Source organism: Xenopus laevis, chromosome 2S (genome assembly GCF_017654675.1).
Source record: "Xenopus laevis strain J_2021 chromosome 2S, Xenopus_laevis_v10.1, whole genome shotgun sequence".
NCBI classification, from domain to species: Eukaryota; Metazoa; Chordata; class Amphibia; order Anura; family Pipidae; genus Xenopus; species Xenopus laevis.
Genome location: NC_054374.1, coordinates 52,067,075 through 52,087,940, shown reverse-complemented (window position 1 = coordinate 52,087,940; position 20,866 = coordinate 52,067,075). Strand labels below are relative to the sequence as shown.

At 43.6% G+C, this 20,866-nt stretch overlaps 1 protein-coding gene across 7 annotated transcripts in view; it reads left to right on the top strand.

The window, feature by feature from the left end:
• The window catches only part of LOC108708905 (F-box-like/WD repeat-containing protein TBL1X), a 275,459-nt gene that overhangs the window by 224,913 nt on the left and 29,680 nt on the right, over window positions 1-20,866 (top strand). For all 7 annotated transcript variants that reach the window (XM_041583786.1, XM_041583779.1, XM_041583784.1 and 4 more), the window contains 2 exons: window positions 19,017-19,149; window positions 19,819-19,960. In XM_041583786.1, coding sequence (XP_041439720.1) covers window positions 19,017-19,149; window positions 19,819-19,960 — 275 coding nt within the window. The remainder of the gene's footprint in view (window positions 1-19,016; window positions 19,150-19,818; window positions 19,961-20,866) is intronic.

Below are 20,866 nucleotides of genomic sequence, written 5' to 3'. Positions count from 1 at the left end.
GACGGTAACAACCAAGTCTGAGGAAGAAGACCTGCTTTCTCAGCCTTTTCTTCTTCCCGGCGTTCCCTGAGCCTTCAATCTAGTTGTATGGAGATGAGGATGAGATCTTCCAAGCTATCAGGGATGCCCGTACGAGCTAACTCATTCTTTAGCTCAGAAGAAAGTCCAAAACGGAACTGATTTTTTAAAGCAGCTGGGTTCCACTCCGTATCATCCGCCCATTGCCGGAATTCCAGCGTATAATCTTCCGCAGGACGGTCCCCTTGCTTCAGAGCGCGCAGGGCAGCCTCAGCAGTGGTGGCTCTGCGAGGATCGTCGAAGATAACCGCCATTGCATCAAAAAAGGAATCCACCGAGGTTAGTACAGGACTCTGGCGATCCATGAGGCGGAACGCCCAGGTCTGTGGTTCGCCCGTGAGAAAAGAAATGATGACCCCAACCCGGATTTGCTCAGTGGGATACGTGTGGGGTTTAAGAGAAAATAATAGCTTACAATTGCTCCTGAAGTTCCGGAACACCTTCCGATCCCCAGCGAACTTTTCCGGAAAGGCAACTTTAGGTTCGGAGATTTCCGAGGTGATCACCTGAACCTCCGTAGGAGCTGGAGGAGGAGCGGCCGTGGAAGGAAGGACAGCTGGCGGATGAGCTCTGATATGCTCCTGCAACTGTGAATAGCCACTTTGCAACTCCCGAACTGCTTGCGTAAGGGAGGACAGCTGCTGGGTCAAAACGGCAAATGGTGACGCTCCCTCAGCTGGATCCATCTGGCCTGGTTATACTGTCAAGCTTACCAGTATAATCCAGTCGTAGAAGGAGCTTGAGCCGTAGATAGTGAACCCACAAGCGCCTCAAACAACCGCTACCCACCTGGAGTGGAACAGGGAGCAGGAACGATTAGCAAAGGTACAAGAGGATTAGGCAGAGTCGTGGTCAGGAGGTCCGAGGTCAAAAGGCAGGCAGCAAGGTTCGTAAACGGAGAGACAGGCCGAAGGGTCGAGACAGGCAGCAGAAATCGTAATCCGGGAACAGGTGAAGGTCAACAACAGGAAATCACAAGAGAAGAGATGCTAGGGTTTCAGTTAGATAACCTAATAACCAGGCAATGCATCTCCATCAGAACCAGGTTTAAATAATGACAATTTGGCGCCAACTGGCGTCATTCCGCCGGCGTCGCCGTGCTGACGTCACGTCCGTCTCAGGCGCTCGCGTCTGCGTCTTTGCATCGGCGACCGTCGCCGGCGCCTCCGCGACCGTCGCCAGCGCCCAACGTCACACGCCGACGCGCACTAACGCGCCTGCGCCGGCAAGAACGCAGACCCAAATCCTCACAGGCGCCCTTCATTGTGCTATCGCACCAGGTTACAGTTACATTACACCGTACCTCCACCGCATTGCGAGGGCTTACCCCTGAGAAAGAGAGCTCATCTGTGGTCTCAGCCCACAAAGGAAAGTAGCTAAAACTGCCCAAGCACAAGTCAGTTTACTATAGCGCTACATTTTGGCGCCCAATGTGGGGCCGTTAAAGGGTTGAACTGTAACACCGCTCCCGCCTAGGAAAAAGGCACCTAGGCGGGAAAGTCTGTAGTTCTTATTCCCTGAGCAGTGTGCCTACTGATTATATTGTGAGAGTGTATCCCTCACACAATTTGGTCACATAAAAGCATAATGGCTCCCCTGTCTGAAGCTGCATTGTGGGACTGGCCCTTAGAAATGGGAGCGGATCCTGAATACACGTTTGTAGTGGAGAATGTCCCAGAGGGGTGCCCTATAGATATTGTGAATCACTCCTTAATGGGCAACCCCATATTTAATGCTTTTGAGTATGTTGCGCAAGAACCTTCCAATGAGAAAGGATTTGTCCGGTTCTTGTATTGGGTCCCTGCTGTACCTAACAGTGATACATGGCCTTCCAAGGTATACCCGTCTCTGCAGAGGGGTGTCCGTGCCGGTATCAGAGCCTGCCTAAGTCTGCCCAGCTCATATGTAGTCCTCCTATATCATTGCTTAATCTGACTTCTGTGTGTGAATATCCAATGGTAGATGAATCTTATTATGGCTCCAAACTATGGGGAGAGAAAAGGGGCTGTAGTATCAAGGATTCAGGCCACGCTGAAATTAAAATGTCTACCCCTGGGCTTAACCTTTTAACTGCCAAGAAAGTAGCTCCTACGTTCTTTTGAAAAAAGGCTTTAAGTGCCAAGAACGTAGGAGCTACGTTCTTTACTAAAACAGCGCTCTCTCTGCACACACTGCAAAATCAGCGTGCAGAGAGGAGCAGCTAGCAGCAGAACCCCCTAGGCAACGAGCTTACCTGAAAAAGATTGGCGATCCTCCACTCCAGGGTCGCAGAGAGATGCAGCAACAGCTTCCTTGTCGCAGCACCAGCAGCTCACATGCTCCAGCTCCGCCCACGCACTTCCTGGTGCAGTGACTCAGTGTTTCTCAACCCTACAGCACTGAAAAGGACTCCTCTTCATCTAGAGTTGGTAAGTGCCCCTTTTTTTTTTTTTTACTTATTTACAGGTATTTACAGGCATTTACATATACACAGTACACATACTAGTAAAAGTAGTTTGTTTGTTTTTTGATTTTCTGATTTTTTTGATTTTTCAAACTTATTTACACATATTTATACACTTTTTAGAGCTGTACATCCATGCATACACAAATACACACTTTTATAGGAGTTTTTTTCACTTTTTTTTTTTTTAGTTAATTTTCTAAGTTTTATTTCCCTAAAAACTTTAGATTTCACAGCATGACTACTGGATCAAGCATTCTGACCTCTAACCATGCTGTCGGATCAGTTATTTTGTTATTTCGTTGATTTTTCTAATTGTATTTGCTTTTTTGTGATTTTTATTGCAGTTTTATGTAATTTTTTAGCATCATTTACACTTTGATAATTTGGGGTAGAAACACATTTTTAGCAATTCTGTGATTGTCAGAATGTGTACTTTCCAAAAATATATGGTTTTGGGGGGTCTTTGTACTGTTAGGGGGTCTTACAGCACATTATATGCAGTCAGAGTGCTATGTTCACAGGAGGCGAATTGACAGCCGAGAAAATTCTTATGCACTGTTTTTATTTGGGGTCCGTACGTGCCCACCTGCTTTGGTATATTTATGCATATTGGGCATCAAACTGTTCAGTAGACCCTTGGCGTCAATATTTAGGGTGTTTTCTAATTGAATGTAAGAAATTGGGTGAGATAAATGCGACCAACTGCAATATTTTTAGGCGATTTTCAGAAATATCATAAAAACCACTGCCTTTAGCGTTGCTTTGCAGTATGTACATTTGGAGCAGAAAGATAGTTTTAGCAAATTTTTGTTCGGCACAAGGTGTACTTTCCAAAAATATATGGTTTTGGGGGGTCTTTGTACTGTTAGGGGGTCTTACTGCACATTATATGTAGTCAGAGTGCTATGTTCACAGGAGGCGAATTGACAGCCGAGAAAACTCGTATGCACTGTTTTTATTTGGGGTCCGCACGTGCCCACCTGCTTTGGTTTATCTATGCATATTGGGCATCAAACTGTTCAGTAGACCCTTAGTGTTAATATTTATGGTGTTTTCTAATTGTATGTAAGAAATTGGGTGAGATAAATGCGACCAACTGCAATATTTTTAGGCGATTTTCATAAATGTCATAAAAACTGCTGCCTTTAGCATAGTATTGCAGTATGTAAGTTTGGAGTAGAAAGACAGTAATAGCAAATTTTTATTCAGCAGAATGTGTACTTTCCAAAAATATATGGTTTTGGGGGGTCTTTGTACTGTTAGGGGGTCTTACGGCACATTATATGCAGTCAGAGTGCTATCTTCACAGAAGGCGAATTGACAGCCGAGAAAATTCTTAAGCACTATTTTCATTTGGGGTCCGCACATGCCCACCTGCTTTGGTATATCTATGCATATTGGGCATCAAACTGTTGAGTAGACCCTTAGTGTCAATATTTATGGTGTTTTCTAATTGTATATAAGAAATTGGGTGAGATAAATGCGAGCAACTGCAATATTTTTAGGCGATTTTCAGAAATATCATAAAAACCGCTGCCTTTGGCGTTGCTTTGCAGTATGTACGTTTGGAGTAGAAAGACAGTTGTAGCAAATTTTTATTCAGCAGAATGTATACTTTCCAAAAATATATGGTTTTGGGGGATCTTTGTACTGTTAGGGGGTCTTACGGCACATTATATGCAGTCAGGGCGCTATGTTCACAGAAGGCGAATTGACAGCTGAGAAAATTCTTATGCACTGTTTTCATTTGGGGTCCGCACATGCCTACCTGCTTTGGTATATTTATGCATATTGGGCATCAAACTGTTCAGTAGACCCTTGGCGTCAATATTTATGGTGTTTTCCAATTGTATGTAAGAAATTGGGTGAGATAAATGCGACCAACTGCAATATTTTTAGGAGATTTTCAGAAATATCATAAAAACCACTGCCTTTAGCGTTGCTTTGCAGTATGTACGTTTGGAGTAGAAAGACAGTTTTAGCAAATTTTTATTCGGCAGAAGGTGTACTTTCCAAAAATATATGGTTTTCTGGGGTGAACCTAGTTTTTTGTACCTTTGCTTGTCGCAAAATGCTGTATATGTGCTGATTATGCAGTATCTGGAATTACAGAACTCGTATGGGGTGTCTTCTTTCTGGGGCCCCTATACGCCACATACTTAGGGGTACCTATGCATATTGGGTATCAAACTGTTCAGCAGACCCCAGACTTTCATGTTTAGTTTTGGAGTTTTATCTCGGTATATAATGATATGTAGGAGATACAATGATTTAGAGTTGGAGTATTGAGGAGATTTTTGTATATGTCATAAAAATTGCGAAATGTAGGAAAGCTTTGCGACTTGGTACTGTGGAGTAGAAAATCGTGCATACCCATTTTAGATACGTCAGAATGTGTACTTTCCAAAAATATATGGTTTTCTGGGGTGAACATAAATTTTTGTACTTTTGCCCCTTGAAAAATGCTGTAAACGTGCTGATTTTGCAGTATTTGGAATTACAGAACTGTCTTCGTTCAATGGCCCCTATACGCCATATACTTATGTGTACCATATTGGGCATCAAACTGTTCAGCGGACCCCAAGCTTTCATATTTAGGGTGTTTTATCTTGGTATATAATGATATGTTGGAGATACGATGCTTCAGATTGCAAAATTCAGGTGATTTTCTGTAATGTCATAAAAATTGCCAAATGTAGGAAAGCTTTGCGGCTTGGTATTTTGGAGTAGAAAGATGTGCATACCCATATTAGATTCGTCGTAATGTGTACTTTCCAAAAACATATGGGGATTTTCTGGGGTGGACATACGTTTTTGTACTTTTGCCCCTTGAAAAATGCTGTAAATATTCTGATTTTGCAGTATTTGGAATATTATTCAAATTACAGGTGAGTGATTGCTCACCAAAATTAATTACACCTCAAAGGAGATGTTGATGATGAATATAATAGATCTGTCACTTAAATTAAAGTGCACTTAAATATGAAGTGTGAGAGTTGTCTTAACAGAAACCAAATCTGGGGATACTGAGCAAAGCAACCCATCTATTGCCCACTGGTCAGCAAATTCACTCAACTGGCCAGTAAACACTGCCTGGGTGTACCTGGGAACGCACCAGCACCCGGAACAAAGCCTCTACCGGTAGAGGATTCCCACCCTCCAAACATTGCATTCTAGACTTATGAATGGCTAGTTTGGCTAAAGCTAGGAGCAAGTTGAAGAGAAGGTCTTTCTCTCGATTGTCCCGGGATACTGGGCGTCCAAAAATAAAAACGTGAGGGGAAAAATGTAACCAGAACTGCAGGTGAAGTTTCCTCAAAAGAGCCAAAAGAGGTTGCAGTCTAGCACACGAAAAATAAGCATGAAACACAGACTCCCTTTTGCCACAGAATGGGCAAGCAGCTGTGGAGTCTGTAAAATGGACCAGGTACTCTCCTGTGATCAAAGCACCATGAAGCACTCTCCAACTCAAGTCTCCAGTGGGTCTGGGCACCAGGCTGGAATAAAGGGCTCGCCACTGGGGTTTCTCACCCTCATTAAACACCCGCCTCCAGATGGTATCATAGCGGGAGACAAGAGCAAGAAAGTGTACAGTGTGGAGCATGAGGGAGTACAATAGCTTACTTGTCATGTCAAAAAAGCACGTCGAGGTAAAATTCTCCAACTGGCTCAAGTTGGGGGAAGGAGGTGTGTCAGGGGATTGACGGGTCTTGGGTGCTATTTTTATGGCAGGAGGTGGAGAGTTCCAAGGTGGATGTGGTTCTCCACCACGTAAAACCCCATCAATAAATGTGTGAGATTCAGGAGAGAGGTTATACTTGATCTCCTGGAGCAGACGATGTGGAACTCTGGTGGTAAGGTACCCCATGTGTGGCATAACTGCCCGAGCTTCCACCCAATCTGACCTCTCGAAATCCAGGAAATCCCCAACTCTGGTTAGCTGAGCCCTGCAAAGGCAGTGGCAGATGCTGGTGGACTCCAACATCCTAGTCTTTAAAGATGGATTGTAAAGTAGGGGCTCAGTTAGAATGTCCTCCCCCTGAATGCCTCCTTGCCTTTGCACAGTTACCATGCTCCAGGTCTTTAGAGTCTCTTGGTAGTAAGCCGGCAATGGTGAGAGGCTTCTTAAGAATCCTTCAGGTTCGATGACAAACAATTGCCGGTCATACCCCATGTTGCGTACCTGATGATAAAAGCTGGATGCTAGGGTACACCACTGTGGAGAAGGATCTGCATACAAGTATCTCTGTATCTGTTGGAGACGGAAAGTATGTACTTGAGAGCGTATGCATACAACTCCCTGTCCTTCCTCTCTCAAGGGTAGGCTTGAAACACCTGCAGAGACCCAGTGCTTTCCCATCCAGAGAAAGTCCAGCAACCTTCTCTGGATTTTAGCAATGAATTCTTGGGTTGGGCTAAGACATGTCAGCCTATACCAGAGTTGAGAGGCCAACAGCTGGTTAATCACCAAAGCCCTCCCCCTCATAGAAAGCATTTTAGCAAGACCCTTCCACTTTCCCAGGTGGGTAAGAACATGCTCCTCAAGTTCAATGAAATTCTGTGGAATAGGACGCTCTTCATCTGACAGATAGACACCTAAATATTTGATGACTTTAGTCTCCCATGAGATGTCGCGAAAAGCAGAAGGCAAAGAATCTACATGTAAAGGACCTTCCAGAAGGCCTGAGCTCTTGGTCCAGTTGATCCGAGCTGATGAGGCAGCACCGTAAACCTCTTGGCATTCTTGTGCTCGCTCAAGATCAACTAGGTCCTGGGCCACAAGGATGACATCATCAGCATATGCTGAAAGAACTACCCTCATGTCAGGTTCCCTGAGCACGAGTCCTGTAAGACTCTTCCTTAGTAGACACAGGAAAGGCTCAATGGCCAGTGCATACAGCTGTCCTGACAAAGGGCATCCTTGTCGAACTCCTCGTTTGAAGGCCAGAGGTGCAGTCAGAGACTACTTGATTTAAACTAGACACTCTGCAGAGGTGTACAGTGTTTTCAGATAGTTCACAAACTGTGGGCCAAAGCTATAGGCTTGCAGAGTGCCTAAAAGATATTGGTGATCTACTCTGTCAAATGCCTTCTCTTGATCCAGGGAGAGAAAAGCGAGAGATAGACCAGCCTTCCGGGCAAAATGTAGTAAATCCCGAACCAGAAAGACATTGTTAAAAATTGTCCGGCCGGGGACTGTATAGGACTGGTCAGGATGAACCACCTCTGCCAGCACAGACTTTAGCCTGAGTGATATAGCTTTGGCTACAATTTTATAGTCTGTGCTGAGCAATGAGACCGGTCGCCAATTCTTAATAAGGCGGAGATCCCCCTTCTTAGGTAGCAGTGATAACACTGCTCAACGACACGAAAGTGGCATCTCACCGGTCTTGAGGGCCTCATTTAGAACCCTATGGAAATCATGTCCCAGAGTATCCCAGAAGAACTGGAAGAACTCTTCAGTCAATCCGTCCAGCCCTGGAGATTTATTATGGGGAATTAAGTGGAGTGCTTGAGAGCGATTGGTTTTTCCAACCTCTCTCTTCTACCCTCGCTGACCACTGGAAGCCCATTCCATAACTCTCTGCAGGCATCCGGAGAGATGGGATCCGGAGAAAAAAGGTTCTGATAGAAGGACCGGGCTCTGTCCCGGATAGCCTCCGGATCTTCAAGGGGGGTGCCATCCTCTGCAAGAAGGCGTGTGATTTGTTTTCGGTTCCCCTTCTTCTTCTCCAGAGCATAGAAGAAACGCGAGCCACGATCCATATCACAGAGTAACTGCATGCGGCTTCGCACATAAGCACCACGAGCCTGTCGCTGTTCCATGTTACACAGAGTCTCGTTCTTTTCTACATATTCACACTGTATGGTTTGGTCTTCAGAGCCTGACAGCCTTTGCTCAAGATCAAGCACCTCCCTATTCAGAGCCTCAATCTCTGCGTTTTTCTGTCTGCTCAAACATTTTGTATACTCTTGACACAAGAGCTTTAGGTGAACCTTGCCTACATCCCACCATTGACTCGGTGTGGCAAATTCATCCTGATAAACCTTCCAGTCTGTCCACATTTCCCGGACTGCCTTTGCAAACCCTTCATCCTTTAATAAGCTGTTATTAAAGTGCCAATAGGCTGCTTTGGGCAGAGATGGTGCAACTGCCACTATCAAAGAAGCACAATTGTGGTCCCAGAAAGGTGCCAAGCTAATATTACTGGACCGAACTCGTGACATAATATGGCTAGATATATAAAGCCTATCAATCCGGGACTGAGACACACGGCCATCCCTCACCCTAACATAGGTGAAAGCATCGGTTTCTGGGTGTTGTTCTCTCCAGATGTCTACCAAGGAGTAACGGGCAATGAGTTCCCGCAAAGCTGACTCAGATGAATCCCTTTTCTGGGGAACATTTCGGTCCCGAGCCTCAAGGGTGTAATTGAAATCAACCCCTATAATCATGGCTTCACCTGAGTCAATTGTCTCCATATAGGCTGATAAACTGTCAAAAAAATACTTTCTCTCTGGTCCTGTAGTTGGGGCATACAAGTTTATCAGATTGTATGTTCCACTAGACTCCCGGACCCGGAGATGTAACAGACGGCCTGGGATGACAGAATTAACACTCAGTACCTCTGGCTGGAAGGATTCTGAGAACAAGGTCACCACCCCACATGACGTCCACATGAGGTGATTAAAAAAGACTCTGCCCTTCCATTCCAGATGCCAGGTCGCTTCAAGCTCCTGAGTGATATGGGTCTCTTGAAGGAAACTCACAGAGTACCCTCCTTGGCGTAGAAAGGAGAGTACCTGAAACATTCTAAAAGGCTCCCGACAGCCATTTGTATTAAGAGTGCTTATACTTAGAGCCATTATTGTGTGTTAGTAAATGCTTTAGCCCTCACAGAGGTCTGGTGAGACAAACACTTTTTGTGGAACTTAACACTACGGAGATATTCTGCAGTTCCATAGTTTTTGGCCTCTTTTATGACCTTGATGTATTGTCTCACAGAACTGATCACCAAAGTCAAATCATGCCACTTCTCTAGAGCCATATGTAGCTTCTTCTCCAATTTAACACCAAGGGTGCTCTCAAGAAACATCTTGAGTTCCTCAGCTGGTATCATTGGGGTAGAAGGATTTGTCACAACTGTGTCAACCTCCCCTTCGATGTCCCCCTCATCCATGAACTCTTCTTGGCTAAGGGATTGATAATTCCCCCTCTCCACTGGAGCTTTGATAATATCTACACAAGAAGTTGCAGGAGAAGGATCAGAAGCACCTGCTATCTGGAGACCCTGCAACGGCTCAGATAAAACTTTAATTTTACTTGGAACACCTTTGGAGGTGTTTGGCTCAGGGGTAGCAGATGGAATTGGCTCCTTATCAACAGGAGCTTTAGAGGCTCGATGGGCAACCTCTGCCCTTTCCACTGCCTCCTGAATAGCAATAACATTGGGATCAGTGGAAGAGAATGGAAGAGAGATCTTAACATGCACAGTAGACCTTACCGAGTCTGTCTGGCTATCCGCCATATTTACAACTCCGGCCTCATTATCCTCCCTCACAGCATTGTCTGCAGGGTCCTGTATGGGGGTTGTCCCAATATTCTCCATTTCTTGGAGTGAAATACCCTGAGGCAGTAAACACTGAGGCTGGTTGTAGTTCCCAAAGCTCAACACCTCAGGAACACTTACGGCCCACTCTGCAGGGGTTTCATTAGCTGTCCCTATATACTCCAGGGGAAGATCCCCTGTTGGAGACAGATGCAGCACCCCTGACTCTGTGGGGAGACCCATAATCCCCTGTTCAAATTTCTCCAGACCATTTATCTCCTCTTCCCCAACTGAGTCTATAGGTGCATGGTCTGGCAACAGTTGATTGCATCCAACAGCTGGACCAGACAATATCACCACATGAGGAGCAGATGTTTTGCTGCCCTTTTTGCCCTTGGATGGGGGTGCTCCATCATTGACCACTGAAACCCATTCCTCAGGTATCATCCTGTTGGATTTAATTTCCTCTTCTTTTTCTTGTCATTTGAAGAGGAAATGCTACTCTCTGCTTCCAACATGACAGGTGTTACAACCACCGACACCCCCACACCCTTAGGATTGCTCATAACAGGGTTAAGTTGGTTTTTGGCAAAAACAACTGCAACACTGGGGGATGAATTGACATTCCTTCCCCCCCCTTCTCTTTTGCTGAAATTGAAATATAGGCTGCATCCTTAGAAAACTTGAGTGAAGAAGGAGGAGGTTTGGAGGTTTGTGTGACAACCACCTTAAGGTTCTTTACTGAAGGGGATTTCTCCTTTGAGGAGCCTGCAGCAATAGCTGTAGCAGGGTATGATGTTGCATTAGAGGTACTTGGGGCAGGAACAGGGACTGTGGTCTTAATATGCCCTTTGGGGCAACTCTGGCGAGTGTGCCCCAGGTTCTTGCAAAGGAAGCACCTCACTTCTTCTGTGCAGTAAAAATTTTTATACAGCACCCCCTCAAATGGAACACCAAAGGACCCCTCAATAGTATCTTGACCCCGAGGCAAAAGTAATTGCACCTGCCTTTTAAAAGAGAGGATATGTCTCAATCTACTCTCCTTGCAACCCAAGGGAAGTTTAGAAATAGTTGACTTCATTTCAGGGCTTGCAGGTGGGGTAGCAATAAATGGTCTTGCAGGAAGGGGGGCACATTAGATAAGACTATCTTTATGCCTAATCCTTCTAGGGGTTCTACAGGGATATAACTACCCCTACTGTTATGCCTCTCTGCACTAGAGTATGCACTGCAGTTAGTGTACGGGCAAATATTATGGCTTTCCCATACATTTTACTTGCTGCCACTATTACAGTGGGGCCCACCACTTCAGCTGCAGCTTTTATGTAAGCCTCTATGCCATGAGCTCCTGTCATTAGACATCTAACCCCATGCTTCCTTGTAAGCTGCTCCACCCCAGCAGTGACTTGGCTTGGGTTGTTGCCAGTAGCTACTGCCTGTGCAAAACTTTTAGCAGGGGTCACATTGGCTGCAGCAGCAGAAACAGAAACAGTGGAGCTTTTTGACAAAGGCTGTGACTGGTGCTTTTTAGCATAGCTACAGCCAGGTTTTTCAGCTTCTTTTCCTTTAGGAGCCTGAGGTATTTTTTTATAATTTTGTTTTTTATTCCCTCCCATTATTTTACAAAACAATCCACAAAAAAGTAAGCTTAATTCTAGCTTTAGCAGGGAGAGGGTTAATGTGAGCAGGTGCCTGGGAGTTGCACTGCTACTAGAAAATGTTTTATTTTCTTAAATCCTTCTCCCTTTAGCTTTCTCTCCTTACAAAACAAGGATAAAAATAAAAGCACACACACAATCTGTGCAAATTGTGATAAATTTCAGCTGAAACTAAATACAAAAAACAAGTGAAACTGACACCCAGGTGTGGGGGAGGGGAAGGGGATCTGTCAGTGAGTTTGTAGCCCACAGGAAGTGAAGGGAACTGGGCTAGCAATCACTCACCTTCTGGGTCAAAATAAAATTCGATTTTAAATAAAGTAAAGTAACTCAAAACTCCCCAAAATTCACACACCAAGTAGCTAACACCTTCACACATCAAATGAGAACAAATAATCCTGCCTTAGACAGGGATTTCTCTGCTTAATTTGAAATCAAACAGAGAGCTTTCTTTTTTGTGGCTTCTGCAGTATTTGGAATTCCAGAACTGATAACTCGTATGGGGTGTCTTTGTTCTGGGGCCCCTATACTCCACATACTTAGGTGTACCTATGCATATTGGGCATCAAATTGTTCAGCGGACCCCGGGCTTTCATATTTAGATATTTTATCTTGGTATGTAATGATATGTGGGAGATACGATGCTTCAGAGTTGCAATATTGAGGTGATTTTCAGTAATGTCATAAAAATTGCCAAATGTAGGAAAGCTTTGCGGCTTGGTACTTTGGAGTAGACAGACATGCATACCCATATTAGATTCGTCAGGATGTGTACTTTCCAAAAACATATGGTTTTCTGGGGTGAACATATATTGTTGTACTTTTGCCCCTTGAATAATGCTGTAAATGTGCTGATTTTGCAGTATTTGGAATTCCAGAACTCATAACTCATAAGGGTGTCTTCGTTCGGGGCCCCCTATACGCCACATACTTAGGTATACCTATCCATATTGGGAATCAAACTGTTCAGTGGACCCTGGGCTTTCATATTTAGGGTATTTTATCTTGGTATATAATGATATGTGGGAGATACGATGCTTCAGAGTTGCAATATCGAGTTGATTTTCGGTAATGTCATAAAAACTGCGAAATGTAGGAAAGCTTTGCGGTTTGGTACTTTTGAGTAGAAAGACATGCATACCCATTTTAGATTCGTCAGAATATGTACTTTCTAAAAGTATATGGTTTTCTGGGGTGAACATACATTTTTGTACTTTTGCCCCTTGAAAAATGATGTAAATGTGCGGATTTTGCAGTATTTGGAATTCCAGAACTGATAACTCGTATGGGATGTCTTCGTTCTGGGGCCCTTATACGCCACATACTTAGGTGTCCCTATGCATATTGGGCATCAAACTGTTCAGCGGACCCTGGGCTTTCATATTTGGGGTGTTGTATCTTGGTATATAATGATATGTGGGAGATACAATGCTGTAGACTGGACACGTTGAGGTAATTTTTCAAAAATGTAACACATTTTTATAAAAACTGCTAACTTTAGGAAAGAATTGCAACTTGGTAGTTTGGAGTACAAATATATATATACCCATTTTGAACTCGTTAGAATCTGTTCTTTCCAAATAAGGGGTAGTTTTTTAGGGTAAACCTACTGTTAGTGGAATGTTTGGCCTTGAAATGTAGATGTGTGCTCCACTACCCCTTCATTGAAGCCTGAGGGCTTGTGTGATGTTTTGGCGGCTGTGATGCCCACACCATTGGTTGTATCTACAACAGTGTCAGATACACCAGGGGGAGAAGTGTGTACCCCTTCTGCTATAGGGGCCCCCATTTTTTGTGTCCCTGCACCAGAGCCGCTACCAGAGGACTGTCTGGAAAGGGCATGGCACGCGCCTGAAGTTGATGTGGCCTGCAGGCCTGACGCTGTTCTTGTATCCTCGGAGGAGGAATACTATCAGCATGTTTCGATTTCTGGAACAGAGAACCCTCTTGTTGAATCTCAAGTTTCCAATACTCCTATGGTTGTTACAGGAGCCGCCGCTCCTCAGGTGAGGTTTAATTCTTCTGAGCCAAAGTCTTCATCCCGCAAAGTGTTGCTCAGTGATTCAAAGCCTTGTGGGGATTTGACTGTCACCATCTATACAGCCCTTGCTGTTCCTACTCCAACTCCAGTCATAGGCCATGATGTGGATTGGAGGAAGTTTTCATTCAACCGATTGGGGCCGATTGCACCCATAGCTCCCTCCATTCGAGACCCTCCAATATTGGAGGATGATGAGGATCTGCTGGAGAAGTTGATGTCCTCCAGTGTGAACAGTGCTGATGCATCCATACTGGAAGTTCCTGCACAGATTCGGTGCCAGAGTAAATGATCTGTGGTGAGTGAGCCAACCCAATTCATATGCCCCAAAGTGATTGTGCCTCAAACTCCTAGTGAGCCAGGAGAGAGCACTTAAGTGGCTGAATTGTACCAATATGAGTGGGGAAAGATATCCCTGGAGAGGGAAAAGAATTTGCTTGCTGCTATTCCCAAGCCTAAGGAAGATAATCCCTTAGGACCAGCTCCAGGATGGGAAGAATATGAGGAGACTCCAGAAGCTGAGCATGGTCCCGGTCCTCCCACAGAAGTGCCTCGTAGCTTCATTGCTCCTCCTATCATAGGTCCCGAGGAGGAAAAAGATTTCTGGGTGCTGCCAGGACGGGTAGATCCCAACATCTTCACTTCTGTCTCCAGAGTGCAGAGAGTAATCAACTTCCATGTTCATCGAACTTGGGGTTATTTTATGCCCTATGCTCCTCTGTGGGTGTACGAAAAGGTGGCTGCATCTTATGAGAACTGGTTGATCGAGGAGATCCTACGGAAGGAGAAGATGCACCACAGTTGCCTTACAAACCCCGACAAGGTGAGGCGTGAGCAGGATTGGCAGTACCTGCTCTCCATCGAGAAAGAGTGGTGGTATGGCCGCACCATTCTTCAAAATGCCGTGAAAAGTTGTGGCAAGTATAATCCCACAAAGTACTTTAATTTGGAAGTATACTTGGGAGATGGCCAATGGGTGGACAAACCCCATCCCAAGTACTACATCCCCTACGAAGACACCAAGGCCAGGTTTCTTCATATGATTTGAGTCTACTGGTGGGTGGGGGTTTCTTGTTGGAAGGAAATTGTTTTTGCCACTGATGATACTCCATGGGAGTTGTTTACAGCTGTTTTTGAGCTACCTGTTTTCCTGTCCCTCCAAAGTGACTGAACTTTCTTCAGGGAAGGATTTTTCTTCTTTTGCTCCTCTTGGAGTTAGGTCCAAGGACTGTTTAGTTAACACCTGCCCGTTGGTAGGTTCATCCAATTTTTCCCCTTTACCCTCCTAAGTGCATTTGAAAAGGACTGTGGGTTCGACTATTTGATGGACTAGAATACTGATGTGTTTGAAATGCAGTATCTCTAACTTATACCTTCTTTCGCAGGTGTTTACTGATAAAGTTTACCTGTCCCTGAATGAAACTGTTGCTATTGATATGTTTCTTTCCAGCTATGCCATTGTACCTGGGTTACTCAGGAGAGTTACCCCAAAGAGGTTATAAGGTAATGGTATAGAAATGCAATACATATAGCTAAGTGCAATGTATTTTTGGTCTCTGAAAAGGTTTCTTGCATGATGTGCCTTAACTGCTATATTTTCAGTATTTGCTCTTTGAAAGGTTCCTTGCCGGGATGGAAGGAATTCACCAGGGGGAGAATGTAGAGATGTGAATATCTTAGACACCCTTACACTTTACATACAGGCACATCCCTAGTAATATGGACACCTCAGTGGGTCCTTATGGGGACCTTGTGCTTATGTAACCGCTGTATTTCACACAGTGTACACCAGATGGCACTGTGCCAGAGTATAAAAGGTTTAGGAACCATGTGCTCTGGGTCCATTGCTTTAGCCCAACCAAGCAGGCTGGAAGGGAATGGGTAGTGCTGACCCTAGGCGCCTTGGCCCTAGTAATTAGACAGCTATACTAGTTTTATAGATCGCTCTAGGAGTGATAGAGAGGTTATTTAGTTGAGCAGCTCAAGGCTCCGCCGAGGAGATTAGAGGGATTAAGATCCCAGGGTATTACTGACCCAGAGTAAGGAACCAAGTGTTGAGATAGGGATGTCAAGAGTTCCCCTAATCTGCCACTGGAAGATATCCTGAAAACTGGGCAATACCCATCACATGCTGTCAACTTACTCTCTGCTGCATATTCCCTAGCCTGTGGGGATTCAGCCCAGGGCCGCCATCAGGGGGGGACAGGGGGGACAAGCGTACCGGGCCCGGGCATGAAGGGGGGCCCGGCAGCGCTGCATTTTTTTGAAGATCCGGGCCCCCCTTACGAGCGCCCGAGCCGTACGTCTTGCCTCTTCAGTGCCGAATGCGGAAGTGCCGAAAAGCCGAAGCCGATGCGACGAAAAGACCCGAAGTCACGGAAAAAGCCGAAGTCCCGAAGTCACGAAGCGCCGAAAAGACCCGAAGTCACGAAAACAGCCGAAGCCGAAGTCCTGAAGCAGCGCAAAGACCCGAAGTCACGAAAACAGCAGAAGCCGAAGTCCTGAAGCGGTGAAAAGACCCGAAGTCACGAAAGGAGGCGAAGTTGAAGTACTGAAGCCATGAGTTCAATTCTACTGAACACCAGTTTGTGTTTTTTTTTTTTAATCCCCTGGCCACCAATGTATTATTTTAATATTCTATAGGCCCCTGCCACCAATCTTTTTTTTAAAACTTTTGTTTTTGGGGCCCCAATTTTTTTTTTAACTCGTAAGGGGCCCCTTGCCACCATTGTTTTTTTTGGGTTTTTTTTTTAAAAAAAAAAATTAATTTTCTTTTTGGTGGCCCCAAATTTTTTTAACTTGTAAGGGGGCCCCTGCCACCAGTTTTTTTTTTTTTCAAAAAAAAATTATTTTTTTTTAAATTTTTTTTGGGGCCCCAATTTGTTTTTAACTTGTAAGGGGGCCCCTGCCACCATTTTTTTTTTTTCAAAAAAATTTTTTTTTCTCCAAATTTTTTTTTTGGGGCCCCAATTTGTTTTTAACTTATAAGGGGGCCCCTGCCGCCAATGTTTTTTTTTTTTTTCAAAAAAAAATTAATTTTTTTTCAAATTTTTTTTTGGGGCCCCAATTTGTTTTTAACTTATAAGGGGGCCCCTGCCGCCAATGTTTTTTTTTTTTTTCAAAAAAAAATTAATTTTTTTTCAAATTTTATTTTGGGGCCCCAATTTGTTTTTAACTTAGAAGGGGGCCCCTGCCACCAATGTTTGTTTATTTTTTAGTTTTTTTTACATTTTTTTTTGTTGGGGCCCCAAGTTTTTTTTAACAGGGGGCCCCTGCCACCAATGTTTTTTTAAAAAAAAAAAATTTAAATTTTTTTTTTTTGGGGCCCCAATTTTTTTTATAAGGGGGCCCTGACCATCAATAGCTTTTTACAACTTGTGTGGGGGGGGTTACTTTTTTAGCGCTGATGTCTGTGTGGTCTTTTAACTGCGATGTGGGCGGGATATGGGGCGGAGCTTGGTCGTCAGTGTGGGCGGGGCCCAGGGGGCCCCAAAAATTTTGTTGTACGGGGCCCCGTGATTTCTAATGGCGGCCCTGATTCAGCCTATACGTGCTGTGAGTTTATGCTTCCTTTATGCTGCTGTGTATGTTCTATGCTCCATTGTGGATCAATGTGCTAAATGATCTATGTGCTATTGTTCAATAAACACAGTTCTTTGTTCAACCATTAAAGAACTACTGGCGCCCATCATTGTGCTATCGCACCAGGTTACAGTTACATTACACCCTACCTCCACCGCATTGCGAGGGCTTACCCCTGAGAAAGAGAGCTCATCTGTGGTCTCAGCCCACAAAGGAAAGTAGCTAAAACTGCCCTAGCACAAGTCAGTTTACTATAGCGCTACATATGCATATATATATATAGTCCCAAAGGAGGAGAATTCACACAAAAATATATCACTGTGTAAAAAACAGTGGGATAATACACCACACATTGTCAAATATCGAGTTTTTTCTTAGTAAGTTACGCTGGAAGCAATGTAAAATAACAGCAGCAAATGTGGAATTAATTGGCATAATATTACACATATCTGGGGTCTTCTGGGTTCACCCAAGCTACAATCTGAGGGACCCCCTTCCAGTGTCTGTATCCTACTGCCCGCACAGCGCTGCATAGCTTACAGCACTTTCCTGCTTCTTAACTGCTGCAGACAAGAGGCTCTTTAAGGGGAAGAGCATCAGCAGCATTCATGGGGAGAGGGTATGGGTCGACATGGCCCATAAAGGCAAGGGACCACCTGTTTTTTTCCCAGTATCCCACCAGCCCAGTCCAAATCTGAGCATTCAACAGATCGTATGCAAACATGAATACATTTTTTTATTCAATTTACAAACCCATTTCATTCACTGACTGTGACCGGGAATAGTCCCTTGTGTTTTTTTTTTTTAAATAAATAAATATATAATTATTTATTAGGGATGCACCAAAATGCAGGATTCAGTTCGGGATTTGCCCTTTTTCAGCAGGTTTCGGATTCGCCCGAATCCTTCTATCCGGCAAATCTGGATTCAGCTCAGAGCCAGAACTAGGGGTAGGCAGAAGGGGCAACTGCCTAGGGCACAACAATATGGGGGCTGGACAGGTACTTGTTGAAGTGTCTTCTACCTAGTCCATGTTGGCTCCCCTCTGTCACTCTCCCCTTATTCACCTCCCCTCTGTTGTTCTCCCCTTATTCACCTCCCTTCTGCCACTTTCCCCTGTCCTCCACAATGCATGTGCGTGCTCGGGAAAGGAAGTGGTGGCCAGCCAAGTTGCCTAGGGCTCCTTCAAAACATTGGAATTGTGTCTGAACAGTTCAAAGCAATATATACCGTTTCTCAATTTGCAAGATCTGTTTGGCTCTGATGTCTTCTTAATGAGACTTCTTTAGAAACATTTCACTTTGCTAAAGAGTGAAATTGCATTTGTCAATACTTAGCTTCTTTCAAATATACTTCTGTTTGAATCATTATATATAGACATCATATGTCGTTTCTGTTATTTTACACAAGACTTTTGTTGGAATATATACAACACATTACTGCGGTGATGGTTACTATGATATAAAATTGGCTTCTCTCTGAAGGCTTGACAAACCGTGTCCAATATGTAGTGATCCGTTTCCATGTCATTTAATAGAATTTGGATTTTTGTTTTTCAATTTTCTTGTAGCACTTCAACAGAAGAAAAATTTGTTTGTTGCCACCAGCTGATTTGCATCATCGGATCTCACTTGTGTATAATACATTTCTGATTTATGTCACAGATAACCATGCAGAAGCTATGGAAATTGAAGGGGATGTAGAAATTCCTCCAAACAAAGCAACGGTCCTTCGAGGGCATGAGTCAGAGGTATTCATTTGTGCTTGGAATCCTGTAAGTGATCTCTTAGCATCTGGGTAAGGAAAATATTATTGCTTTGCAATATGAATAGTATTATTATATATTCCATATCCTGTTGAGACATAATTCCTTTAGACAAGAAGAATTGTTATATAGTTGAATATACATTATGAAGTATGCAACTACTTGGGCAAAGGGGAGATAGTTTAGGATTGGCATGATAGGCTAAAATGGTATATTTCCTCCTCTATCAAATAACCTTCTGTCTCATTCACTCAATTTTCTGATGCTTTTTTCTCTTGCTTTTACTTTCTTAACAGTATACTGTTTTCTTTTTCCTTTTTTTATTTCTTCCCACCAGCCCTCATATATATGAACTTAGTGAATTTTATTTCATGTGGGGGGGGGGTTATGTCTTAACATAAATATTACTTTTATTACATGACCCCAAACAACTCACTTACTATGGGTATGGTGCAAGTGTTAGAGTATTCAGGGGAGCAGAATTACACCCATTACATTTGTGTACATTAAAAATGTTGGCTGTACCTATAGCACAACACAACCAGCACTGTGTCTTTTGTGTCAGATCAAAAATCCAACACTAGCCTCTGGGTTTTTAGTATATACAGATAGAAAAAAACATTGCATTACTGCCATACCGTCACAGTGTCCAAGGTATTGAGGTTTGATTGCCGTCATAAATATAAACTTTCATTTCAAAGGTCTGGAGACTCAACAGCAAGGATATGGAACCTGATTGAAAACAGCAATAGCAATTCAACTCAACTAGTTTTAAGGCACTGTATACGAGAGGGTGGCCAAGACGTTCCCAGCAATAAAGACGTAACTTCTTTGGACTGGAATGTAAGTTATTTACTGTCAAAAAGCATTATATTAAAGTAAAAACAATGTTTTATCAGAAGACTTAAATTTTTAATTAGCACATATCAACTTGGTTAAAGGGATACTGTCATGGAAAAAAAAAAATTCAAAATGAATCAGTTAATAGTGCTACTCCAGCAGAATTCTGCACTGAAATCCATTTCTCAAAAGAGCAAACAGATTTTTTTATATTTAATTTTGAAATCTGACATGGGGCTAGACATTTTGTCAATTTCCCAGCTGCCCCTGGTCATGTGACTTGTGCCTGCACTTTAGGAGAGAAATGCTTTTTGGCAGGCTGCTGTTTTTCCTTCTCAATGTAACTGAATGTGTCTCAGTGAGACATGGGTTTTTACTATTGAGTGTTGTTCTTAGATCTACCAGGCAGCTGTTATCTTGTGTTAGGGAGCTGCTATCTGGTTACCTTCCCATTGTTCTTTTGTTTGGCTGCTGGGGGGGAAAAATTGAGGGGGTGATATCACTCCAACTTGCAGTACAGCAGTAAAGAGTGATTGAAGTTTATCAGAGCACAAGTCACATGACTTGGGGCAGCTGGGAAATTGACAATATGTCTAGCCCCATGTCAGATTTCAAAATTGAATATAAAAAAATATGTTTGCTCTTTTGAGAAATGGATTTCAGTGCAGTATTCTGCTGGGGCAGCACTATTAACTGATTCATTTTGCCATGACAGTATCCCTTTAAGCTATTTTGTGCTTTATGCCACCCTACCCTTTTCTGAAAAAGCCTGGAAGCACCTTTTCTCAAATTGATTTCTTTAAGACTAAAATTCGAATAAAATGTTTATCGTAGTTTGACTACAAATTTTAATGGCTTTATGGACATCCTGGTTCTGGTTTACTTGGTGTTTACTCTGCAAGAGAAAGG